General features: G+C 47.2%; 1 protein-coding gene across 4 annotated transcripts in view; it reads right to left on the minus strand.

The window, feature by feature from the left end:
* SOX13 (SRY-box transcription factor 13) overlaps positions 1-27,775 on the minus strand; it is a 138,719-nt gene that overhangs the window by 16,309 nt on the left and 94,635 nt on the right. For all 4 annotated transcript variants that reach the window (XM_069238486.1, XM_069238485.1, XM_069238487.1 and 1 more), the window contains 4 exons: positions 22,840-22,949; positions 17,985-18,087; positions 15,424-15,567; positions 14,832-15,048 (listed from right to left, as the gene is read on the minus strand). In XM_069238486.1, coding sequence (XP_069094587.1) covers positions 14,832-15,048; positions 15,424-15,567; positions 17,985-18,087; positions 22,840-22,949 — 574 coding nt within the window. The remainder of the gene's footprint in view (positions 1-14,831; positions 15,049-15,423; positions 15,568-17,984; positions 18,088-22,839; positions 22,950-27,775) is intronic.

A 27,775-nucleotide genomic window follows, 5' to 3' on the forward strand; every position in this document is an offset into this window, starting at 1 on the left:
TTTCCATATGCCTTGGAGTAGCTTTAAGCGTCATTTTGCAGATTTCCATAACCCTTGGACTAGCTTTGACAGTGGGTGTGACTTGTATGTTCAAGTAAAAAACTGTTGTATCATGGTCTGTTTGGATTAACAGTCTTTCCCGTTAGATGTTTCTGGAAATCCTTCAGTGCTAGACAGCATATGAGCTCCCCATCATGTGTTACAGGTGTCCGTTGGGATGGTCACTGAGGGAGTTGGTAGTTTGAAAGGTTGCCCCTTTGTAATGTTCTTTAGGTTAAATTACTGCATCTACCAACAAACCTTGTCTGTAACAACCCCTCGATCATCCCAACTCCTGGTTACCTGTGACCATTGTTGTAGCCACTGTTGTAGTGGTCTCATCATTTTCTCCACTGCCCTCACTGTCAGAGGTTGACCCTTCTGGTAGAGGAGACTCTGATCTTATCATTGCCTTGACGCTCTTGTCCACTGGAGGGGCTCTTGCCTGAAAATTCAGGATTGCCCCCAGAAAGAGTTTCTTCCTTCCAAGTGTTGTTGATTTCTCGCAGTAGATGGAGAACCCCAGGTATTGCAATGTCCTTATGACCTTGTTGATGTTGTTTTTGCATTGGTTAAACATATATGCCTTTCCTAACAAGGTGTCCAGGTATGGTTACATGGGTATTCCCCTTTGTTTGAGGTGTTCTGTCCCCATGGATAGGCATTTTGTAAGTACCCTGGTGCTGATTTTATCCTAAAAGGTAAAACCTTTAACTCATATTACCATGTCCACTACAAATCTAAAACAAATCCTGTGTAGCTCGTTCATCGATATGTGAAGTTATGCGTCCTGGAGGTCTATGGTTGCCATGTAGTCCTCTAGCGTGTAAGGGGAACGACCTTTGGAGGAGTGTCATCTTGAATCTTTGTGTTTTGATTGACCTGTTCAGTGTTCATAGATCGAGTACTGGTTTTTGTTTCTTGTCTGGTTTTGGCACTAGGAAGTAGGAAAAACCTCTTTTACTATTTCTCTTGGTGGTAATAATTCTATAGCCTGTTTGCTTAACATGTCCTTTACTTCTTATCATAGTCAATGTTATTCTTCCCTTTTGTTTTTCTTCTTCTTTGGTTCTATTGGGGAGGCGACTTTATTAAAAGATGCAACAACCTTGCCTTTTGATATTTAATATCTATTTGTCAGAAGTGATTCTTCTCAGAAACCCTCTGATCCTTTCTCCTACTGATGATTTGTGAAGGAGGACATTCTTTGCAGAGCCGCTTATTTATGTTGGTTCTCTGTCTGGGGGGTCCCCCTCTTCCTCTGCCTCATCCAGGAAAGGACTGCCTCAAGCTTGATTTGTATTGCCACTGTGATGGTGTTGAGAGACTTTGTTGAATAAATGTTCCATGCATGTGTATGGCTGTATGCGTTCTCTTGTGGGATGTAGGAAAATGCCCTCTTTCTTGGCAAGGTTAGCCCCATTTTCTGTCTGTTGTCAGTGTGTCTGACTGTGTCCACTGGGATCCTGCTAACCAGGACCCCAGTGGTTATGCTCTCCCCCTTCTAACTTGGTAACTGTACCTTTTTCCTACCCACAAGTGGAATACTGGTCCCCCCCATGTAAGTCCCTAGTATATGGTACCTAGGTACCCAGGGCATTCCGGTTCCAGGGGATCCCTATGAGCTGCAGCAGGTATTCTTCCACCCATAGGGAGACCTGCCATTGCAGTCGGCGTGAAACAGGTGCATGCACCCATTTTCACTACACGTCACTGCACCAGGTCACTGTAAGTTACCCCTATGGTAGGCCCTCTTAGCCCAGAGGGCAGGGTGCAGATACCTTTGTGTGAGGGCACCCCTGCACTAGCAGAGGTGCCCCCGCAAACTCCAGATCCATTTTCCTGGACTTTGTGAGTGTGGGGACGCCATTTTACGCGTGTACTGGACATACCCTGTAGGAAGTTGGCTCTGTATGCACTATTTCAAAGTAAGGAATAGTATGCACAGAGTCCAAGGGTTCCCCTTAGAGGTAAGATAGTGGCAAAAAGAGATAATACCAATGCTCTATTTTGTGGTAGTGTGGTCGAGCAGTAGGCTTATCAAAGGAGTAGTGTTAAGCATTTGTTGTACATACACACAGGCAATAAATGAGGATAGCCAATAGGTTTTTGTATAGAAAAATATATTTTCTTAGTTTATTTTAAGAACCACAGGTTCAAATTCTACATGTAATATCTAATTTGAAAGGTATTGCAGGTAAGTACTTTAGGAACTTTGAATAATCACAGTAGCATACATACTTTTTACATAAAACACATTTAGCGGTTTTAAAAGTGGACACAGTGCAATTTTCACAGTTCCTGGGGGAGGTAAAGTATTGTTAGTTTTTGCAGGTAAGTAAACCACCTACGGGGTTAAGATTGGGGTCCAAGGTAGCCCACCGTTGGGGGTTCAGAGCAACCCCAAAGTTACCACACCAGCAGCTCAGGGCCGGTCAGGTGCAGAGTTCAAAGTGGTGCTCAAAACACATAGGCTTCAATCGAGAGAAGGGGGTGCCCCGGTTCCAGTCTGCCAGCAGGTAAGTACCCGTGTCTTCGGAGGGCAGACCAGGGGGGTTTTGTAGGGCACCGGGGGGGACACAAGCCCACACAAAAAGTACACCCTCAGCAGCGCGGGGGCGGCCGGGTGCAGTGTGTAAACTAGCGTTGGGTTTCCAATGGGAGTCAATGGGAGACCAAGGGGTCTCTTCAGCGGTGCAGGCAGGCAACGGGGGGGCTCCTCGGGGTAGCCACCACCTGGGCAAGGGAGAGGGCCTCCTGGGGGTCACTCCTGCACTGAAGTTCTGATCCTTCAGGTGCCGGGGGCTGCGGGTGCAGGGTCTTTTCCAGCCGTCGGGATTTTAGAGTCAGGCAGTCGCGGTCAGGGGGAGCCTCAGGATTCCCTCTGCAGGCGTCGCTGTGGGGGCTCAGGGGGGACAACTTTGGTTACTCACAGTCTTGGAGTCGCCGGAGGGTCCTCCCTGAAGCGTTGTTTCTCCACCAGTCGAGTCGGGGTCGCCGGGTGCAGTGTTGCAAGTCTCACGCTTCTTGCGGGGATTTGCAGGGGTCTTTAAATCTGCTCCTCTGTAACAAAGGGGCAGTCTTTTTGGAACAGGGCCGCTGTCCTCTGGAGTTTCTTGTCTTTCTTGAAGCAGGGCAGTCCTCTGAGGATTCAGAGGTCGCTGGTCCTGGGGAAAGCGTCGCTGGAGCAGGTTTCTTTAGAAGGCAGGAGACAGGCCGGTAGGACTGGGGCCAAAGCAGTTGGTGTCTTCTTTTCTTCTTCTGCAGGGGTCTTTCAGCTCAGCAGTCCTCTTCTTCTTGTAAGTTGCAGGAATCTAAATTCTAAGGTTCAGGGGAGCCCTTAAATACTAAATTTAAGGGCGTGTTTAGGTCTGGGAGGGCAGTAGCCAATGGCTACTGTCCTTGAGGGTGGGTACACCCTCTTTGTGCCTCCTCCCTGAGGGGAGGGGGGCACATCCCTATTCCTATTGGGGGAATCCTCTTTCTACAAGATGGAGGATTTCTAAAAGTCAGAGTCACCTCAGCTCAGGACACCTTAGGGGCTGTCCTGACTGGCCAGTGACTCCTCCTTGTTTTTCTCATTATCTCTCCTGGACTTGCCGCCAAAAGTGGGGGCTGTGTCCAGGGGGCGGGCATCTCCACTAGCTGGAAAGCCCTGGGGCTTTGTAACACGAAGCCTGAGCCTTTGAGGCTCACTGCTAGGTGTTACAGTTCCTGCAGGGGGGAGGTGTGAAGCATCTCCACCCAGAGCAGGCTTTTGTTTCTGTCCCCAGAGAGCACAAAGGCTCTCACCGCATGGGGTCAGAAACTCGTCTCTCAGCAGCAGGCTGGCACAGACCAGTCAGTCCTGCACTGAACAATTGGGTAAAATACAGGGGGCAGCTCTAAGATGCCCTCTGTGTGCATTTTTTAATAAATCCAACACTGGCATCAGTGTGGGTTTATTATTCTGAGAAGTTTGGTACCAAACTTCCCAGTATTCAGTGTAGCCATTATGGAGCTGTGGAGTTCGTTTTTGACAGACTCCCAGACCATATATTCTTATGGCTACCCTGCACTTACAATGTCTAAGGTTTGGCTTAGACACTGTAGGGGCATAGTGCTCATGCACCTATGCCCTCACCTGTGGTATAGTGCACCCTGCCTTAGGGCTGTAAGGCCTGCCAGACGGGTGACTTACCTATGCCACAGGCAGTGTGAGGTTGGCATGGCACCCTGAGGGGAGTGCCATGTCGACTTAGTCATTTTCTCCCCACCAGCACACACAAGCTGGCAAGCAGTGTGTCTGTGCTGAGTGAGGGGTCCCTAGGGTGGCATAAGACATGCTGCAGCCCTTAGAGACCTTCCCTGGCATCAGGGCCCTTGGTACCAGGGGTACCAGTTACAAGGGACTTACCTGGGTGCCAGGGTTGTGCCAATTGTGGAAACAACGGTACATTTTAGGTGAAAGAACACTGGTGCTGGGGCCTGGTTAGCAGGGTCCCAGCACACTTCCCAGTCAAGTCAGCATCAGTATCAGGCAAAAAGTGGGGGGTAACTGCAACAGGGAGCCATTTCTCTACATACCCCAATACTGTTGCAAGTATTGGAACTATGATTCCATGCGCTCTGAGAGCTCCTTAGAGGACCCCCAGCATTGAAACCACCAGTCTTACAGGGTTTTCCGGGCAGCCCAAGCTTCTGCCACCCCTCAGACAGGTTTCTGCCCTCCAGCTGCTTGATCTTATCAAGCACAGAAAGGCAGAACAAAGAATTTCTTTTGGGAAAGGGAGTTCACACCCTCTCCCTTTGGAAATAGGTGTGACTGGCTTGGGAGGGGTAGCCTCCCAAGCCACTGGTACGCTTTGAAGGACACATTTGGTGCCCTTTGTGCATAAACCAGTCCACACCAGTTCAGGGACACCCAGTCCCTGCTCTGGCACGAAACCGGACAATGGAAAGGGGAGTGACCACTCCCCTGTCCATCACCACCCCAGGGGTGGTGCTCAGAGCTCCTCCAGAGGGTCTCTGGCTTCTGCCATCTTGTTTCCAAGGTTGGCAGGGAACTCTGGGAGCATCTAAGTGGCCAGTCCAGGCAGGTGACGTCAGAGTGATAGGTGCTTACCTGGCTAGGTGACTAATCCCCCTTTCAGGACTACTTAGGGTCTCTCTCTTGGGTGGGTCCTCAGGTTGGCTTGCAAGACTCCAGCAGGATTCCTCTGCAACCTCCACTTTGACTTCTGGTCACTGGAACCACGACTGGACCCTCTAGGAACCGACAATGCTGCAATTAAAAAAGAAGACTCTTCTACAACTTTATTTCCAAGGCTCCTGCCAGCTTTGCAACATTTCCCCAGCTGTGCATCCTCAGAAGACAGCAACTCTTCAGCCTGCACAAGTAGAAGGAGGAATCGCCCTTGGAGTGAAGGAGTCACACCCCTGCATCCGCAGGCACCTGTTGCAACAACGACCGGCTTTGTGGATTTCCGCTCATCTTGCGCTGCGTGGATCCTGCACCATGGTTGGTGGTCCAGAGTAGTCGTCTTGGTCCTCTGTGCCAGCTGTCCAACTGTGGTGGAGGTAAGCCTTTGCTTTCCCATGCAGGACAGGACCCCCATGCACCGAGTCTCTTGCAGCTGCCAATGCTTGTTTGCATCTCCCCCAAGGGATCTTCAGGCGATGTGCAGCTCCAGTCCCCAGCATTCCTTCCTGCGGCTCTCAGCCATCTGTGTGGTTCTCCTGCGGCGAGGGATCCCCTTCTGTAGTTCTGCGTGGGCTCCTTCTGCAACTTCTATGTCCCAGTCCTGTGGGACTCCTGTGGGTGCTGCCTCTGCACCTGTGGACTCTGTGACGCTGAGGGTCCCTATGACTCCCCCTCCTGGGTTGAGTCCTCCTGGGCCTTGCTGGTCCCAGGCAGCACCACTTTTCCACTAACCGCGAGTTTGCCTTTGCCAGGGCTTGTTGGTAGAATTCCTGCATAGACACACGTCTGCAATCTTTACTCCAGCGTGGGACATCTTAATCCAACAGGAACTCTTTTCCAGCTCCAGGGCTGCAGTGCTGACCTGTTCTTCTTCACCATCTACCATCTCCTGCAAGTACAGCTGGATGGGATAGTAGCTCCTACTCCTCCTGGACTCCACTGTGACTTTTGCACTCGGTCCCCTCTCTCCACATGTCTTCTTCTTCAAGAATACACCACTTGTTTCTTGCAGTCTTGTCTGGGTGCCTTCTTTCCTTCTTTTTCCTCCTTTTTGGTGGTTTGGGGAAAATGCCAGTGATTTTCTCCTGGTGTGCTGACTGCTAGGGGGTACCGTGTTACTTCTGTGGTTTGCTAGTACTCCTAGCTTCCGTCTACAAATTCCACTCACCTAGGTGGGGGTGCTGGGTTCGCATTCCATTTCTTTAGTATATGGTTTGGGCTACCCCAGGGTCACTATTGGTTATTGCTTTTTGCACTGTTTTCTAACCTTTCCTATGCCTATTTCTGATTGCTAGTGTATATATTTAGTGTATTACTTACCTCCTATTGGAGGACTGCTCTTCTAGTATTTTGTGGGATTGTGTTCCAAAAATAAAGTACTGTTCCAAAAATAAAGTACCTTTATTTTTGAACAACTGAGTGTTTTCTTTCATGTGTGTAAGTGCTGTGTGAAAACAGTTGTATTGCATGAGCTTTGCATGTCTCCTAGATAAACATTGGCTGCTCATCTACAGCTACCTCTAGAGAGCCTGGCTTCTAGACACCGCCTACACTTCACTAAGAGGGGATACCTGGACCTGATATAAGGTGTAAGTACCTTGGGTACCCCAAACACACCAGACCAGCTTCCTAGATGGGAGCTCTTGTTCTCTGTGCCATGCCCTACGGCTCCCATGGCTCTGGCGCATCGTCATCAATTTTTATGTGCTAAAATGAAAAGGCTGTCTCCCGTGAAGGTCATGTTTATTATGGTGGCTTGTACTTCATGCTTAAATCCTGAACTTCTAAGCCTGGCATGTCTGCGTAGAGTGGTAGCCGGACATGGTTGCCTACTGGCAGTGTTTGCAACATCTAAGGCCGACTTGAGCTAGCTGTTAGCAATTGTCTTGTTCTCTTGCAACACCTGATTTGCCACCTTCTTGAACTCTTCTGGCATGAGTTCTCCCATCTCCTCCCATTGCTGGTGGGCATATCTATTTAGTAAAGCGTTTGAGCTGGCTATACACCACTGTGCGCCAGATGACCTTTCAAGATTTACAGCCACCAAGTTCACCCTTTTGTTTTCTGTGTCCGGCGGTGGGCCTGTTGATGTGGAGTTGTTAGCCCTTTTGCAGGGAAGTGCCACCATTAGAAAGTCCACTGGCATGTTTCCCCTGAAGTATTGGGGGCAGGGGGGATTGTCCCGGGTGGAAAAGCCTTGGAGAGATTGCCTTCGCTGCTGCTGGTTCCTTTAAAGTCTTCCTTCTTTGGTCTAGGACACTCAGCAGCATTGGGTGGAACTGTTTTTTCTTCTGGTCTAGCAGCAGTGTCTCAAGGTGGAAACACATTTCTGTTTGCTCCGATTCTGGCTGTACTCCATGCATGTTTGCTGGCCTCTTAGTGACAACATTGTATGTAGGGATATCATCTGGTGGCGAGGGCCTTGATGGGTAGGATTGTACCCCCCTCATATGGTGAGTCAGTGTATATGTCTTGCCAGTCTTCTATAGATTCTCCCATACACAGTGATTTCTGGTCCTGGAACTTTTGGTCCTTTTTTTTTTTTTTGTAAAGGTCTTCTTCTACCTCTTCCTGTGGTTCTGGAGTGAATGGTAGTTCCAGTTCTTCCATTTCCTGCTTGCTCTAACAGTCTGCTTGTTCCCTGAGTCACATCCTTTAGCCCCTTATAGAGTTATTGAACTTTCATATGAATGAGGGCCTCTAGTTTGGTTTTGAACTGTCTTCTTTTTATCTTGACTTCTATGGTGTTGTTTGTCTTTGAGCCTTCTTTCCTGACTTCTCTTCTTTGACATCAAAGTGGAAGTGCTGCTGGGTGTCGGCGTCAAGCCACTTTTTGGTGTCAAGCAATTTTTCGACATCGAAGTACAGCGGTTTTCAGCATCAATGTCTACCTGGTCCATGGGTTCAGCATCCAGCTGTTTTGTTTCCGATTCGGTTTTATCCCCCCCATGCTTTTGATCCTGACCAAGTTAAGGTCCCACATATGGTTTGGAAAATAACCTGTCAAACCTTTAACAAGCTAAATCACAATAGGTGATTTAAAAAAGGACAGCTTGTCCGGCAGATACAAAAAAGGCTGCAAAGGATGACAAATAAGCTTTAGCAGTGCCCACCGCAAGACCAACACAAACCAAGTAAAAATTATCACAGATTTTCGTTTTAAAGGTGTCTGTCTTGCGGACTCCACACAAGGTTACGCATCAGTCCCAGTGCCCGGTGTAAATGGACTTTGTAGATGGATGCCTGGCAGCAAGAATGACATCTAGAATCTCGGGTGGTAAATCAAATGGAGTAAACTGCCACCCCCCAATCTCCACATATGGAGGTGTAGATTGCGCAGGGTTGGGTATAGAATGCTACCCTGCTGCTGCAGCAGAAGATCCTTCCGGAGTGGCAACCTGACTGGAGGACAGATGCTCATGCTTATTGGTTCAAGGTAAGCACACACTAGAGAAAAGCTGGATGACTTGGGCCTGATCGTTCCTTATCTTCTTCAGAACTCTGGGCAGGAGACACAGAGGCAGAATGGTATAGAGGAGTACTGTGTTTACTCCAACGGTAATGCATCTTCTAGCAAGAGTTTTCACAGGAACACCAACACACAAAACTTTTGACACTGTGTGTTCTTGACCGTGGTGAAATTATCAAGCGGGGTTCTCTCCACTGTCAGAAGATACCCTGTGTGCCACCTCAGTATGCAGATGCATCTTGTGATCCACCAGGCACCACTAGCTCGCTCCCCTCCATGACCTCCCACCCGGCTGTGATGCATCTGTCACCACCGTCAGCTCTGGGTGGAGAAGGGAGAATGGGTTGGCTGCTGGTCTAAATGCAGTTGAGAATCCACCACTGCAGATCATGTGCAGTCTCCGAAAAACCTGACAGGCATCTAACAAGTTTCCTTGGTGTTAGGTCCAATGAGACTTCAGATTCCACTGCAGAGCTCACATATGCCACCTGGTTTAGTCTACAAGTAGGATGCAGAGGGCTAACAAATTGCTCTCAGTGAGATGCAGGGCTGAGTCTGTGTGCCGTAAAAGGCAAGCTAAAGTGGCGTGGAGTCTGCAGCTGCAGGGGAGGTCGACTGGGAGGCTGATTCCCCAGATGACCTATATACTGCCTGCCAGAGCCACATCTTTGGCCCCTAAAGGACAAGAGTGACTGCTAAGGGGACAGGGGAAACTGGTGCTGCCTGTATGTCAACCGGCTGGAGTAGCCTCAGAATTTCCCGAACTGGTGAGAAAACTGACTAGAAAGGGTCGAAAGACCCAGAGAGCATGCCATGTCCCTACTCTCCTTAAAGCTCTCCAGGAAAATCAGCTTTGTTGTTAAACAGACGTGAGCCATTAAAAGGCTTATCAATGAGAGAAACCTGTGGATCACATCTACACATAGCAACGGAGTATCACACTGTTGCCAACTGCCATCCAAGAGTCAGTCGTACCAAGGCCAGCACGTACCACTATTTTGCCACATCTTGGCCACTGTGAATAGTTTGACCCAGTAATGACATACATTTTCTCAGGACCGCTGGCAAGATATCACTAACCATGTCCCAGAGCGAGTGTATATGTCGTCTTGATAAACACACCCCCAGTGGCTGACCTCAATGCTAGACTGACCGAGGAGAACATGTGTATCCTGAACACCTCAATCCTCTTCAACTCCCGGTCTGCGGTTGGGCTTCTAAGATGGTCGTAGAAAACTGAGTGAAGTTCACCTTGCTGCTGGAAGCCTAGGCCACCAGACTCTCTGGAGTAGGATGCTGTGTAAGGAAAGAAGGGTCACCAGGAGTAGGCCTATAGCATCTGGGTACCTGCTTATTCACCAGTGGACATGAACAAGGCTTTGACCAAGTGCCTGTATATCGACAATTGCTTCACTGAACAGAAGCTGGGGCTTAGATGATGCTGGCCCAAGTTGCAAAACCTCAGTAAGGACATTTGTCTTGACTTCAACTGAAGGCAGCCGTAGGTCCAGGACCACAGCTACTTGTCTAATTACAACAGCAAAGGAAGCACTTCCATTGGGGGGCCAGGAGGCAATGTTAATCCTGTCTCAGTTGAAGCATCAAGCCCTGTGTCTTCCTAGAAGTCCATGCAAAAGCTGTTATCAATATAATGGGGGATAAATCACCCCATCATCTCTGAGTGGCAGCAAAAAGACTGTAGAGCCTCTGCGGTAGTAAAAACATTGAATAAGATTTAGGTTGTATGAGGACCAGGTATGTATTCAGAGTGCAATGTCCGCGGTTACCACATTCTTCTCCGGTGTCACTGGCACAGGCATCTATGAATGAGTGACTGGCACAGTGCCCAGTATGGATCTGTAGGCAGTAATCCAGCGGGGAACCCCTATGGATACTAAGGGTCCGAAGACGTGCTAGAGGGCTGGAAGACTACCAAAGATATGCAGCATGGCTGATGGAACTCAGGAAGCATCGGAATCAACTGCAAGATTGATCAGCACATTTATGTGCATGCAACCTCTCTTTAGATTTAGAGTGGTGGAAGGGTGTGGAGTCCCACTTCACCTATATGCTTCCTTCTGAACTGCGACTTACCTGAGGACTTTAACCATAAAGACCACTTCTCGCACGAGCGGCCTTTGGAGCGGATTCACATCCTACTTTTGGAGTGGTACTTAAGCAAGGCCTGTGACTTGTTCCTATGTTCGCAGACATACAACTTTGCAGTCCCGGATCGCATATGGGTGCATAAGGGCACGATATTGCACAATTTGGAGCCCTGGCCCAAATCCAAGCACCACATACACACCTTGTGTGGGTTTGTGACCCACATCTGTTTTCTGAAGACACAACATGGTTTGAAGTCGATCATTTTAGGAGGGGAAATTGTTCTCTTACACACTGGATTTCATTTGGGGTTGGGGGTGGAGGGGGGTAGTTGTCAAAAACTGACAAGAAGTGTGAGAAGAGCTCTGGATCAGTATTCTCAGATGTGGAAACAAGGGAACTGAAGTTGATACGCAGGGGTGGCATAGATGCAGTTCTGATCCTTTACTAGGACAGAACGAAGCCAACACAGAGTCACATGCAGTCACATAGTGATGTGCAGGAGCACTGCTATGAAAAATGTACAGATCCAGTTCCTCGCTTGGGGATTATCCTAAAAGTGATAAGTCTACGGTTAGAAGTATCCATCAGTAAGTGATGTCCACTTAACACAAACAAAGGTACCAATTGTGTGGAAGAGTGGATGGGAATGTAAGAACAGGTGTTCTTGAGGTTGAGTGCTGTCATGGAATCGCCGGGTAGGAGCAGAAGGATAACAACCTGTAAGGTAGTCTTATGGAAATGGCCGACACAATATATCTGTTAGGGAGCCAGGGGTCTAAGACACATCTAAGGAAGCTGTCTTTTTTGAGAATGAGAAAATAAACAGAGTAGACGCCTTGTGGAGATAACTCTCTCTATTGCGCATTTCTGAAGAACTGCTTGTACCACTTCCTCGAGAAGGTAGAGATGATCACTTCTGAGGGTGGAATGGGGAGGGGTTGTGAGATGTTTTAAGCAGTACCCCTGGGAAATCACAGCTAAAACTCACTGGTCTGATGCAATTCTCTCCCAGAGGGAGGAGATCTTGTATTCTCCCTCCGACAGTTGATGTGTTATCAGGAGGACGAGGTGGGAGGTGAGGTGAGTCACTGGTTAGTGGTGATAGTTAGTGGTGATAGTTCCTTTACTGGAGCTACCTCTGCCCTAGCCTCTGTTGTTACCACAGTATGTACCCCTACATGCCTGCTGCTGGACGGTTTGCTGCTGTAGGACTGCATCTGGTTGGGTGAAGTGGTCTCAGCTCCCCCCCAAGGCTGTTGCTTCTGAAAAGAGCCTCTCGTTGCTTGAGTTGGCAGGGCGCCTATAAACTTTGCAGTCTCAGCTTCTTTTTTTTCTCAGGGGGAAGAGGAAGAGATACTCCAAGCTGAACAGGAGGTTGAAGAGTTACCGCTGTGCCTTGGCTTTAAACCCAGAGATGCAAAGCCAAGCGTGGCATCTAAGAAAGATGCTGGTATTAATGTGCCAAGAGGCTGTGTTTGTTGCTATGAGCGCACAATGAATGTTGGCATTCAAGATGATCTGGACCTCGGACACTATCTCCTTCTTCCTCTCCGTGTACTCCTCCGGATGATGTTTTATTACCTCCTGACCACTATGACCTGTTGTAACGATAAAAGAACCATACAAATGTGGCTATGCATCAATGTCAGCCCTTACAAATACTCTTTTGCCTGTTGCATTGATTTTCTTACTCTCTTTGCCTGTGGCCTAAATGGAGGCCCTCTTATGGGCAGTGTGGACTACCAAGAAGTCAGGAGGGACCTGCCTTTTTGGGTAAATAGGGTCATTAGGGGAGGATTTTATTTCTTCCCAGGTGTCACAACCCTAGCTTGAGTGGCTTCTTAAAGCTGTCCAGGGACAATTTGCAGCATGCCCTTAAACAAAGGTAAAAACTGCATCAGAGCATTCCGACTTTGAGAAGCAAGTCCTCTTCCTCCAGAACAATGTGGATATTGACCTTTTGATAAATTACATCATGGTTGGCCGGTGTTTCTCTGGCAGGGATGCCCTGACTGGGTAGTGGTCTTAGTCAGGATCACCCAGGGTTTCGAAATTATACTCTCCCAAGGAATCATCCGTGGGCCCTGGGTCTAAGGGCTGGTCATATGTACTACCTGCATCAGTGAAGATGCTTGCAGACCCCTACGTGACTAATGAGGTGTGAATGAGCACTCTGGTGGTGGAGTTTGCAGCCGAGGTGGAAGAGTAAGAAAAGGAAGAGCAGCAGTCCCTATCCTGGTCTCTTCTGTGCCCTTTCTGATTCCTGAGGGTGCTCCTTCAAAAGCAAGACTTCTCTTACAAAGAAGTGTCTATTGGCAAGGGTAGTTTCGCCACGATCTTCCTGGTGACAGGGTGACTGAAGAGATGTTTCTGCCGGGCATTGTGTTGTTTGGGAACTCTTTGCAAGATCGGCACCTCTGATTCCTTGGATCTGGCTGCCAACATAGCTTTCTACACTGGCTGGAGGTGTGAGTGCGGATGCTTAACGCCCTTGAGGTGGGTAGGGCTCAAAAACCGGTGAGGGTGCAAGCCCTTGGAAGCGGCCCTGGTCGACTGTTAAGCCTTCTCTCTCTCTCTCTGTGCCGACCACAGTCCAAAAGTGGTGGAGGCCCTGCATGGGTTAGTCTTTTGCGACCTTCCATGTCAGTTGATATAAACATTTATGCCTACGCTTAAATGGCTATTCAGTTTTATGTCTATGAATGTCGGAATTGTCATCGCCCCTAACACAAAGGGTTTCCAGTTCTTAGCACGTGAACATATTCTGGAATGCCTTCTGGACTCTAGTACCACATGTATCCCTCTTGTAAACTGAGGTGCCCAGATTCTAGGACATCAGGAGCTGGGCAGGTCATTTATGTACTACTTTTCTAAACCATGCCAGAGAGGAATCTTCAAGACAGTCACTTGAGACTGGGGATTCATGAATGACCTCCCTTGCAAGATAATCTGAATGTACCACTATTCTAGCAAATTTATCACATCCTGTAAGCCAAAAGATCTATACAGTCCCCTTAACCTGAGACATCCCTTCTGCGATCATCTCTCTACTTGACCCAGAAACAAAGTGGCACTGGGGACTAAGTGAATGCAAGATACAATTCTCACCAGTTGTTTCATCAAATGAGATTTCTTCCAAATGGAGATAAGGCCCTGATAAATAAGTAGTTATAATTTCCTCTAACTGCTCTGAGACAATTCTATTTGTTTTTATTTGCTATGTTATCTTAGTCACTTTAAATCACAGACTAGGCAATATCTGCAGCATTTTTTGTATTTTTTAAATTTCTCATTCTCTCTCAACAACCAATTGTCAAAGTAAATGTACACATATATGCCTTCCAGTCTGAGATAAGGAGCAAGTTCAGACAAGCATTATGTAAACAACCTGGGGACAAATGTTGTGCCAAAGGGAAGAACCATGAATAGAAAATGCCTTGGCCACACTGAATTGTAGATAATTCTTGTACTTGTGATGGGTTTGGATATGAAAGTTCCTGCGCTGGTCTCCAAACATTTTGTGCCCATATCCATCTGTTTAATGGCTGCAGATTCCAATACTGGCACCAATATTCTAGCTATTCTGGTTATTAGGGTGGTATCTCAATACACTCTTTTCTGTCTGCTAGCCTATTTTTTTGGCTGCCTTTCACTGCCTCAATCTATTCTAACTGCAGAATTAAATAGTCTTTCTTGACTGGTCTATGTTATGGCTTGTGTTATGTTGTAAAATTCAGAGAAAAGCGAGAAGCAATGCAACTGCGCCAGTCGAGGGCAAACACTTAGGTGCCCGTGACCTGAAGCTCTTATTAGGAGTAAAGAAAGAAAAGACAAGCTTCATTTCTATATGAAACTTTCAGTTGTTCAAGGTCTGTTTGGCAGCTTGGTCCCAACCCCAGTCAAGTTGGCCAGCAAACTGGCATCCTGCCTGCTGTATTCTAAGTGCCTTTGAGTCCTCGGTTCTCCACATGCTCCAATAATGGCAGACATTCTTCTGTTTAAAGTTTAAGTAAAAGTGTCTGTGGTACTCACGATATGACATAGCTCTGCCTTGTGTCTTGCCTTCGGTTTTTCATCAGTGCCTTGTACTCGCCCACTCGCAGCCGCTTTCCTTCCACAATGCATGTGCGCTTCGGGCGGGGCTTGTATTTGTAGTCGGGATACCGCTCGAGGTGCTGCCGGCTGAGACGAGCCTGCTCCTCATAGTACGGTTGCTTCTCCATGTTAGTCATAGTCTTCCAGCGAGAGCCTGCCACAGGATAAAAGAGACATTCATGATCAGTAACTGGACAAGACAGCGGTCAGTTAAAACCAGGTTCTTCACACTCCTTCAATGTAGACTCTGGTTCTGCTGGCTCGCATACAGTATTCTGCAGTCCACACTTCACTGCATGTCCCGATAATGTGTACATTTACCTAGGATCTTGTACTGTCTCATTGCAGCAGCTTGGTACCTCGTGTACTCACCCGCAGTCTTACGCCTTCCAACAATGTAAATTAGAGCCATGCACACTAAACATGGATCTTGTAGTCCCTTACTCCCTGCAGATCCCAGTATCAAGCACATGCAGCATGAACCTTTTACCTGCTCACTAAGTGAAGACCCCAGCACGGTGACACTCACCCAGGATTTTACTGATGCTGGAATTGTGCATGTCGGGAAAGGCCTGCAGGATCTTGCGCCGCTCATCCTTGGCCCAGACCATGAAGGCATTCATGGGACGCTTGATGTGACTGCTGTTCCTGGACTCAGGGAAGTGTCTGGAACCTGTAGGGAGACAAAGGAGGGAAATCCAAGAAATAAGTGAGTTCCCATAAGAAACTCCAAGTTCTGGATTGAATCAGTAACTGCCACACAAGTACGCTGCCCTCAACAAATTTCTACACTCTACACTCTCTAAACCACAGTTTTCTACGTTGTGACCCTCCAGGGAGTTCTTCTGAAGTGCTGGGGCTGGGGCTACATGGAGCCTGAAGAACCCTTGGAGGAGATGCCAACAAGCCTTGGTAGCTGCAAGAGACGTGGAGCAAGGGGGTACTGTCATGCGTGGGAAAGGGCTTACCTTCACTAAAGTTAGACAGCTGGCAGAGAGGACCAACGGGACCACTCCAGACCACCACCCATTATGCAGGATGAAAGTAGAACCACGCAGCCGGTCGTCGTAGTTGGTGCCTGCGGATGCAGGGAAGTGACTCCTCCACTCCAAGGGAGATTCCTTCTAGCTTCTTGTGCAGATTGAAGACTTGCCGCCCTCAAAGGATGCACAGCCGGGGAAATTTTGCAGTTGCTGGAAGGAGCCGGAGAAACAATGTTGCAGGGCAAAGTCATCACTGGAGCTGAAGATTGTAGGTTCTTGTGAAGTCCAGTTGCGGTTCCAGTGGCCAGAAGTCGAAGTAGACGTTGCAGAGGAGTCCTGCTGGAATCTTGCAAGTCGAATCTGACGACCCACCCAGGAGGGAGACCCTACACAGCCCTGGAAGGGGGAATTGGTCACCTAGTCAAGTGACCACCTATTAGGAGGGAGCTCTGTCTGATGTCACCTGCCTGACCTGGCCACTCAGAGGCTTCCAGAGGCCTCTGCCCAACTTGGGTTCAAGATGGCAGAATCAAGGAACCCTCTGGAGGAGCTCTGGGCACCACCCTTTGGGTGGTGAGGGACAGGGGAGTGGTCACTTCCCTTTCCATTGTCCAGTTGCACGCCAGAGCAGCGACTGGAGGTCCCTGAACCGGTGCAGACTGGTTTATGCAAGGAGGGCACCAAATGTGCCCTTCAAAGCATACCGGTGGCTTGGGGAGGCTGTGGTATCTACATCTGCAGTGCATGCAGCCCATTCATCTCTATTCATGGAATATCTCTACATGGAATGTTCTGATCAGGAATTCTAGATTAGAGGGTTAAGACTGGAGAGAGATGGAGAGGAGATGAAGTGAGGAGAACTGCTGGGCTGATCTCTGTGGATGAGATATTAATCCTGGATTTAATAAAAGACTTTATGACACATCATCTATGGATATCTTTTCTACAGAGGCTACCCCTCCCAAGCCATGTAACACCTATTTCCAAAGGGAGAGAGTGTTGCCCGCTCTCCCAAAGGAAATTCTTTGTTCTGCCTTCCTGGGCTTGAGCTGATCAAGCAGCAGGAGGGCGGAAACCTGTCTGAGGGGTGTCAGCAGCGTGGGCTGCCCCGAAAACCCCAGAAAGCTGGAAGGAGCAATGCTAGGAGCCCCTAGAGTGCATGGAATCATACACCCAATACTGGCAGCAGTATTGGTTGTATGATTCCAACATGTTTGATACCAAACATGCCTAGGTTTGGAGTTACCATTATGTAGCTGGACATGGTTAGTGACCTATGTCCAGTACACGGGTAAAATGGTATCCCCGCACTGACGACATCCAGTAAAATGGAGCTGTAGTTCATCCTCTGGGCTGGGAGGGCCTACCACAGGGGGGACTTACAGTGACCTGGTGCAGTTTCCTGTAGTGAAAAGGGTGCATGCACACTTTCAAGCAGGCTGCAATGGTAGGGCTGCAGTTACACTTTGCATGGGCTCCCCATGGGTGGCATAATACATGCTGCAGCCCATGCGGGACCCCTGGTGCTCCAATGCCCTGGATAGCTGGGTACCATATACCAGGGACTTTATAAGGGAGCACCGGTATGCCAAATGTGGGGGTTGTGTGTGGTCCAAGCAACCAAATGTAAAGGGAGAAAGCAGTCACTGGGGTCCTGGTTAGCAGGATCCCAGTGAACACATTCACAACACACTGACAACAGGCAAAAGGTGGGGGTAACCACACCGGAAAGAGGGTACTTTCCTACAGCTTCCTCACACAGAATAGAGTAGTGTAAGTAATCCTACACTGGGTGCAGCGTGGCAAGTACACGGTCAAATGAGGGAGGTGCTGTCTAAGGAGATCTGATCATTGCAGATGGTATAATAATGACTTCAATAAAATGGAACCCACTTAAGTCACAAGCACAGGTAGGTCTTAAGCGCAGTGTCCTACGTCAACCTGAATTTCCTACCCATCCCACCCCACATGTGAGCTCCAGTGTCCTATATGCATAGTGATACTTATGTTTGAAGTGTGTTATATGTATTCTTGGTAGGTGTGCATAGTGTGCTGTGTTTATACAATTTATAGGTGCATGTGTCCTGAACTGGTCTAGCTTTTTTACCGTCATTGTCCATACTGCAGTTTAACAAGGGATCCTCCAACTGGTGTGATGAGGCTTCATCCATCCGTTCCTTCGCTGGGGGTGAGTCTATGCTTAGTCCGTCCTGCAGGAAGATTAAATATCGGGTGAGGGCACTATCACTGATGGACAACCTTGTATCTCAAGACACTTACAAAACATACCACAAGAGTAGTCATGCAATGTGCACACAAATATCGAGGTGTACACATACAGACAAGCATAGATACATATCTATATAGATGTGCACACAGATATGACTAACTATGTAGAAAGATAAAGAACATGATCTGTATACCATTTGCGGCTTGCGACTACGAGAAGGGACGGTGCAGCACGTGGGGGAGGGGGAAGTTGGAGGTTTCAGGGGGATGCAAATAAAAAAATAATTAAAAAAAAACACTTACCTCCTCTGCCGCGCGCTGCTCCTCAGTCCCTCGTTGCTCCAGGCTGCAGACACAGGCTCCCAGCCTGCCCTGCGGCCAATCCTGATGCTGCTCAAAACAGCGTCAGGATTGTCTGGGAGCCGTGTTGCCGGGCTGGAGAGCCTACTGCGCATGTATGTTTAAGCGGCCCGAGCCGGCCGGCCAAACATACATGCGCAGTGAGGGGGAGTGCTGAGCACTCCCCCTCGCTCTCGTCACCCCCGTGGCCCCGCCCCTTTAAAAGAAAAGGATAATAACCAAAGTTTATTATCCTTTTCTTTTAAAGCTTTTGCAGCTGCCTCTGCTGGTAGGGGTGAGGGGGTGGGGGATGAGTGGCAACACCCCTCTGCCCTAACGGAGGAACCGCCCATGCTTTACACGCATACAAACACACTTGGGTAAAAGCATATGTAACTGTGCCTTGATAAGGAAAAAGGGCTAGCTGTATTAAAGCATCCCCATTGTTACCCGAAGAGAGGAGCAAAAGATACCCATGTGTGCTTTGTAACCCAGGATTGGATTAGACCTTATGCCCTGATAAATGGGTATATCGGGTGGAAGGAGTTGAAATAAGATGCAAACATGCACAAAGTGAAGAACATATACAGAAGCATTCTTATATAGAGACACAGAAACACACAGATATACACAAAAGAGCTCTGCTGTTAGAGCTGTCCGTGGCCACTGTACTGTACTGGAAGACAAGGAAGAGGAGAAGGCCATATTAATTATGTGCATCAGTAATGAAACAGCAGGGGCTGCTACAGGTCGGGATTGAGCTGTTTGTGTGACTCAATGCTGGAAGAGAAAACAATCAGATTTAGCTCAAGCAGGAAATACCTGGGGCCCAATGGGATCCCTATGGTTTAATCAAATGTAACCTAGATTTATGGGGCCCCCTGCTCACTAACCTATTTAATAATTCTTTGTGTAATAGGGTCCCGACTTTTCCAAAGATTAGACAGAGTTCCCCCCGCCATCCCCCCCTTCATCCCCCCAAATGCTACAGGCCAATGTCCCTCATCGAGAGTTCAGTGAAAGTTTTTGGAAGGGTTATTTTTAACCGCCTGCAAACTTGGGTCACCGATAACAATATTCTGTCCCCTTGCCAGTATGGCTTCCGCCCCGGGCTAGGTACAGTGAAGCAGTGTCTGAACCCACATTTGGTTATGAGTAAGAATACCATGGCAGGGTGCGGCCCACTGTACTTGGCCTTTATGGACAAGTCTTCTGCATTTGATTGCGTGAACAGGAGCAAGCTGTGGTTGATTTTAATTAATCTCGTGGCAGAGGCCTCCTTTAGTAAACTTCCTGCATTCTCTTCATGAAAACTTAGGGGCTATGGTGTGTTATGGTAGCTCATGGGAACTCTCTGATGTCTTCCCTCGAGCTAGTGGGGTGTGACAGGGCTGTGTTTTGGTACCCCTGCTTCTTATCATCTATATTAATGGTCTAAGCACCCACTTGCCTATCTTCACCAGGGATGTGCCTAAAATTGCAAACTCTTTTGTCCAGGCATTGTTATATATCGACGATGCTGTTTTGATGGCTAGGATGCCCTGCGCACTCTGGTTGAATCTTTTATATCATTTACCGGCAACCTTCATATATTGACCAACTTTAGGAAGTCTCGCATAATGGCTTGTGGACCTGGTAGGAAAATTGAGTCAACCCTAAGGGTGCAAGATTAACACTTAAGTTTGGTACAGAATTTTTGTTATCTGGGTGTCATTTTTGACTCTGCCAGTGCTTGACAACCTCAGGTGAACGCAGCAAGCTTGAAACTAGGGATGGCAGCTCGGTCCCTGTTTAATCTGGTCTAGAAAGAAGGGGCACTATCTCTCCTTGTTTTAAGGTCTATAAGCTGCAGTGTGTTCCACACACACATCTACTTACAGATGAGGGGTGTGGGGGGTACCACAATGTCTCCCCCAGACAGGTTGAAAACAGATTTTGCAGGCAGCTGTTGAATCTCCCGCTATCCTGCCCCAATTTTATTTTGCATTCTGAACTTAACCTAGAATACGTTTCAGATAGTATTAAATTGCCCCTCCTGCTTTGGGTGAGTGTGATGACCAACAACGAAGCAAGCTTTCATAGAGACGTTATTTTAGTGTGTCTTAGTCTGGATAAGGGCCACTCTATTCCTTGGTTGAACTATGTTAGTCACTGACATCAGCTTCCCTGAAACGTGTATTGCCCAGTACCTTAAGTAAGCTTGATAAGAGGCCAGTTAGGTCTTGCTATGACCAGCTCACCCTCTCACAAAGAACCGAGGAGGACTGTAATAAGCACTTCATTCACAATTATTGTATTACCTTAGCAACAGGGGATTCAGCACTATAGCTAAGACTAGAGCTTACATGCTGGGAGAGGACCCTCCTTTTTAGATTCAGGTCGGGTACCGTGTGGCATCTTATGTGCTTCTCTGCGGGTGCGAACATGCGGGATAGCAACTTACCTGCATGTCCTTGTGGCGAATTGGCTGAGCAATCTTTGCTGCATTTTAATTTGTTAATGCAAATTTTATCGCAACGTTTTCCAACTCGATCGCAAACACATGTTGAAACTACTGGTGTTTAAGAAGTGCAGAGAGGCCCTAATGTACCTCCAGATGTTATGCACCCCTGACGTCTGTGTTAGTGTCTGTTGCTTCCTTATAATGTCCAGTTGCGGCAGGAAATCAATGGAGGGGTAAAGGGCTTGAAGGAAGTTTAGCACTTTGTAAATGTATTTTATATACCGAGTATTTTGCACCAATTTATGTTTTTTATATATCTTGCATTTACGTTTTAATGTTTTTCACTCTGATGAGTTCTGTGTAAATGTGACAAATTGCAATCTGTATACTGCCTAATACAAAACTGGATATTAAGGGAGGGATAATGACGAGGTGTAGAGCCAAAGTGTGTCCATGCATTCTGATATAGGTCTCCAAGTATCAATCACCTGTTTTTATCTATATTTGTGCCAATGCCATTATTTGAAATATGAGTTTTATTGTGATGTATTGTATTTTGCAATGTCACAATATTTTTCGAGAGATCTAATAAGGATTTTGAGTCTGAGTCACAAATGAGGTCTGCTGTTAGAGCTGTCCATGCCACTGTATTGGAATAAAAGGAAGAGGGTTAGGTAATATTATTATGTGTATCAGTACTGAAATAGTAGGGGCTGCTACAGCTCAGGATTGAGCTGTGTGTGGAACTCAGTGCTGAACGAGAAAGTGACGCCTCACAGTAGGCATGAGGTGCGCTGGCACATTTGTTTGTGTATTTCAGCATGGGAATTTCAGAGGGTGGTGCGGGTCAGCTAAAACATGTTGCACTAGCATGGGTTTGTGAGTTCTAATACTGCAATATAAGGGGTGCTGTATTTCAGGTTTGAGGTGCAGTGGCAGTGTCTGTGTCCCATTACTACATGTGATGCAGGACAGGCATGAGATACAAAGGAAACTGGGTTCCAAACACCTGGACAGATGTGCATTGGTAGAGATCAGTGTTGGCCCCACTATTGGAATTGCAAAGTGTTTGCAGGTGAGGACTGAGACATATTGGCAGAGCTGTTTTTAAGTCCCAGTACTGGAGAGTAACGCATGTTACAGGTCAGAGCGGAGGTACAATGAAATATGTGTTCATCCTATTAACAGAAGAGAGGGAGATGATGCAGGTCAGGACTAGGGTGCATTGGCAAAGCAGGTTGTATGTGGGTCTCAGTCATGTAATAAGTGAGAGTACTGCAGGTGAGTCAAAGACTGTCAGAACTGTAGAACTCCAAATACTGGACTAGGATGGGAAATCTGTAGGTCAGGATTGAGGTGCATTGGATAGAGGGATGTGACTGTCTCAGTACTGGATAGTAGAGGTTGCTGCTACTTCAGCTTAAGATGATTTGGCAGGCTGTTTCTGGTCCCAGCTTGAGAAGAACGAGGAGTGATACTGATCAGACTTGAGGACCACGACAGGGCTGTGTGTTCTAAGTAGGCTGAATACCAAATGTACTCATCAGGAATAGAGTCCTTTTGGCAGAGATGTAGGTCGGTCCAAGTAATGGAAGTCAGGGGCACCCAATAGGTAAGGATTAGGGTGGCATTGGCAGAACTGTACATGAGTTTCAGTGCCTGTCGAGCATGTGATATTGCAGTTTAAGATGGAGATGCACTGGCAGAGCTCTTTGTGGCACTCAGTACAGTGTATTGGTTCTACTGCTGGAATTACAGGGCGTGATGAAGATCGAGATTAATGTGCATCAGCAAGAGCTGCAGGTGGGCCCTGATAATGGACTAGGAAGATAAGTTTGCCAGGTTTAAGGTATAATGGCACTGCAGTGAGTAGCTCTCTAATGAAATAGCAAGGGTTGCAACAGAACCAATCTACGATACATTAGCAAAGGTCTACGCTATTCCCTCTCACCTTCCGATGCATGTTGACTGAAGAATTGTCATGGACTCCATTCTGGCTGTGTAACAGTTGGCGTGCCTCCTGAATGGCTTTGGTGATTGCGTCCCCTTCCCCTAGAAATCCTGTGAATAATACAATCATGATGTAAGCCAAAAGAGAAGATAATGAATTTTAACTCTGACTTTGAATTTTCTTTTATCTGCTACACGTTCCCAAGCTTTGATTACACCTAACATTTGGTAGTTCAGTATAGAATAGTAATTAAAGTGGAAGCTCTGTGGTACTGGTGCTTTAGTAAAGGGTCTGTAATCAGACCTTGATGATGTCATCTGAAACCTCAAATCCTCGTATGTCCAATGTATCAAATTTTATGGAGCCACTGTATTTATCAAATAGAATTTACTTTTCTGCTTTACCTTGTGGGAGGATGCTGGGGACATCCCAGTATTAGAGGTAAGGAAAATGTTACTTACTCTCTAAGCATCTGTTTGTGCCATGAAGCGCTGTTGATTCATGTGCTGTGCATAATCCTGCTATCTAGTGTTGGGATCGTACATAAGCAAGTTGTTTTTTTCCAAAGAAATCTTTTGAGTCATGAGGTCCAATGACTAAACCTATTACTGGTAATATGCATGGGAACTGGCTTTATTATTAGATTGTTTTTATCGCACAAAGGATAAGGGTGTAGCTGGAGCAAAGAGATAAAGGATAGATGCAAAGAAATGAAAGTTAAGATGTGTGTAATGCCATATGTATTTGACCACCGACTCCATCTTGACCACTGACTCCATTTTGTGATTAGCTTCAGGTGCGGTCACAGCAGTGGAGCAGGGTTTTCCCACACAGAGCTTGTTTTCCACACAGAACGTGTTTGCACTTTTCTCACCAGCACAAGGTTACACCGTGTGGGAACACAACAATGGGGATGTGAAAGGTAGAATGTGATAAGACAGCCTCAGCCTGAGAATGTTTTAATCAAGGAAAAGGACCGCTCCTCTTCTCTGGAATGCGCACTGGGGCAGGGCCCATTCCTTTGTGTGTTTTCGACGCAGACCGAGTACAGTCAGCGCTTGAATTTCATAACCGAAGGAAGGGGGAGATTGCTAGAATCTTCCTCTTGAGTTTGTTTAAGGTACATAAGGTGGGGAAACTTAGCACTGAGGTAGAAGGAGCTCGCCTGAACGTGGACGCACAGTTAGGGTAAAAAATCCCATGTTGGGAAGACCTCCTGCCTCAGCCGTTCAGGGTTCCTTGGCTTGATGCTGGCAAGGATGAAGAATTCAACCCCTATGGTGATGCATTTTAATTCTTAATTATATAGCTTAACTATATTTTCTCTGCATAGTCACTGTTGATGTATTGCACATTTTCTGTCTATCATTGTTTAACTGACATGAGTATTTTGGCACTTACACGTGTTTCACCGCATTCAGGTTAAATGCGCACGTTCATATTTTCGTGTGCTTTTATTTGATATCTGGGAACTGCCTCAATAAATTCATTACTCAGACTAAGAGTGCTGCATTCTTCTGCATTGTTTCCTCATAGTCTAAAGTAGATCAACACAATGTGTCTGCAATATCTAAAGGCGTCCGGGTGGAAAGGGAGGACGCATGTGAATCTACAACATTACATGGCACTAATAGATGCTTAGAGGGTAACATTTTCCATTTGTGGCATGTGTAGCTGTAGATACACAAGCTGTACATAGATTGTAAATCAGCTCTCCCTGAAGCTATGGCTAGCCTGAAGATGTTGTAGAGGACTGGAAAAGTGTGAAAAGAACATCCTGGCCAACATTACCTTGTTGACGAGCTAACACATCCACACAGTATTGTTCTGTAAATGTGTGGGGATTAGACTATGTAGCTGCCTTGCAGGTTTCAGCCACAGAAATTTTACCCAAGAAAGCCATAGAAGCTCCATTTTTACAGGGTAAGTGGAGCCTGTGAGGGCCAGAGAGCTTTACCATAACATGATTTTAGGCATTTAACCAGCCACTGTGCTACCCCTGCCTTAGAGTGTGAGCCCTTTATGTGGTTTTGAGAATGAGACAAAGGGCTACTGTGTTACACAGAAGGGCATTGGCCTATCAATGTAATACATAAGTGCTCTTTTCACATCTGTGTGAAGACCTCATTCTGCTACAGATTCTGGATATGGGAAAGACACATGAAGCTCTATAGTTTGATTAAGGTGGGAGCTAGAGACCACCTTCAGCAGGAATTTGGAGTTTGACCTGAGGAATACCCTATCATGATGTACTCAGGTAGGAGCTTGTATTTCATTACCACGCCTGAGAGGCATACTATGAAGGTCATTTTCCATTAGGGAAACTGTATTTGACAAGAGTGAAGCACTCCATCAGTCTACTGAGGACAAAGTTGAAGTTCCACACAGGAGTGAGTGGCACCCGAGGAGGAATACCTCTTTTGAGCCATCCACTGAAGGCTTTGATAACAGGCATTATGAAAATGTAAGAGTCTTCACTGTTTTGTAGATACGCAGGAGAGCAGCCAAGAGAAGTCTGATAGATGTAGAAGCTAGGACTGACGTTTGCAAGTGAAGGGGTGGATCAATGCATTGAGGGAGACAATAATGAACAAACAGTTTCCACTTGGCTGTACAACAGTTCCTAGTTGTAGTCCTATGTGCCTCTTTATGGATGGTCATACATTCTGTAGGCAGACTTCAGGAGCCAATGGGATGTTTTCGCACTGCCTTGCCCTTCCTTCCCCGGAAAACCCCACAAAAAGCTGATCGGCCACTGGATGTTCTTTGGCACAATTTGAATAAAGGTTAAGTGCTCTCTTAAGGTCTAAAGGATGGAGCCCCATTTCCTCCTTAGAGGGGAGAGGTAGAGCAAAGAATGCCAGAAAGGTGATAGTCTTCTCGGCATGAAATCGAGTGACCATTTCCAGCAGAAAGGAAGCTCCTGTCCTCAACACCAGCTTATCCTGGGGAATGTTGTGTAAGGTGGGTTAACAGAAAGAGCATGCAGTTCGCCCACAAGCCTACCCGATGTTATGTCAATGAGAAAGACTGTTTTCAGCATCACAACAAATTCAACTGTGCAGCAACCCAAATGGGGTGAACATCAAAGAAGTGAGCACTAATTTTGATTTCCACTGTGGCATCACAAATGATGTTGGTGGAAATAAATGTAGAAAACTTTATAACATATCATCACAAACGGTGATTTAAACAAAGAAGGCTGATCCAGCATCTGCAAGTGTTTGCTGGGCCAGGGAAAAGACAAACACTAAAACTTCAGACAACTTGGCTTGCAGTTCATCAGTCTGGCAGATGCCACACCAAGCCACAAATCTGTACGAACGACGGGAGTACACCGATTTTGTAGCGGGACACTCTGCAGTCACGAAGACATCAACAACTTGAGAAGGAAGGTCAAATGAGATCAACTGTCACTGTTAAACCTCCAAGCATGGAGATGTAAACTGAGCAGGCCCAGGGGTGCTGCACTTTCTGAAGCAGCGGCTTAATCGGAGCAAAGATGCTCATGTCCAGGAGTTCCAGTTACTACACTCTTCTGGCCCAATCCGGTGCCACTAGAATGACTTGGGCCCAGTCGTTCCTGATCATCTTCAGAATTCGGGCAGTGGCGGGAAGGCATGTAGGAAGAGTCCGAATCTCTACTCTAGGCAGAATGTATCTTGGAGCGAGAGCCTTCTTCTGAACTGCAATGTGTAAAAGTGCTGACACAGTGTTCTTGGTGGAGGGCAGCCAAGGTTTTTGACGAAAGACACCCTACACTACATCTGGATGTAACTGCCATTCATGGTCCGCTAAGAGTCAGCGGCTAAGATAATCTGCCCTGGCTTTGAAAATCCCACCCGGTGGTTCACAACTAATGAAATTACCTGGTGGTCCAACCACTTTCAAAAGCGTAAGGCCTCCTGGCTGCTTGTTGCAGTACCACATGGTGATGGTATTGTTTGTGAGTACCTTCACCATCCTTCCTCTGATGTAAAGTAGGAAGGATTTCAACACCAAGAAAATCGCCCTCAACTCCAACAAACTGCTGTGGAGTCAAGCTTTTGCAGGAGACCAGAGACCTCTAATCTCCACCTCTTGCAGATGGCCTCGCCCAACGCAGAAGTGCTGTGCCCACTGGGACTTTAGTCCCCATTGCAGAGCCTGCATATGCTACCCAACACTTTTGACCAGAAGGATGCAGGAGGCTAACAATCCCAGCAGCCTTAGAGTCATCCACACTGAGATCCAAAACAGCGGCTGAAAACATCAGCATTTTAGCCAGAATGCTGTAGACTCTCCTCTCCTGGGGAAAGGCACAACAATATGAATAGGTTCGCCATTGTTTGGAGGTGGCTGACGACTGTCTGGGGCAAGCTCGCTTTCAACAGTGAGTCTTCCAGGTAAGTGAAGACTGGTACCCCCACCCTCCAAAGGTGTGCTACAACCATCACTTTAGTGAACACCCGAAGGGCACATGTGAGGCCTAAAGGGAGCACTCCACACTAAAAATACTACTGGTCCACTGTGACAAGCACGTAATATATGTGTGCCTGCAGGACGGGAATATGGAAATGAGCATTCTGCAGGTGTAACACCACCATCCAGTTTCCAGGTCTAGAGCACACAGGACCTGGGCTAATGTGAGCATCCAGAAATTGTTTTTCCATAGGAAGGTGTTGAGAGGGTGGTGATCTAAAATAGGACGGAGTCTTTCGTCCTTCTTCAGCAACAGGAAGTAGTAGGAGTAACATGCAGCCCCTACTTCTGATGACGGAACCCTCTCTATGGCCAAAAGGGCCTGCACTTCCTGTTCTATTACAGACAGGTGGTGCTTCTTCAGCAAACCTGATAATGTTGAAAGGTGCGACCTTGCCCTCAGACACCATCTTCTCTCCATGTTTCCTGTACTACTCTGGAAGGTGTGTGTATGAAAATGCCTCTTTGTATGGCC

The sequence above is a fragment of the Pleurodeles waltl genome, chromosome 6 (genome assembly GCF_031143425.1).
Source record: "Pleurodeles waltl isolate 20211129_DDA chromosome 6, aPleWal1.hap1.20221129, whole genome shotgun sequence".
Taxonomy (NCBI): domain Eukaryota; kingdom Metazoa; phylum Chordata; class Amphibia; order Caudata; family Salamandridae; genus Pleurodeles; species Pleurodeles waltl.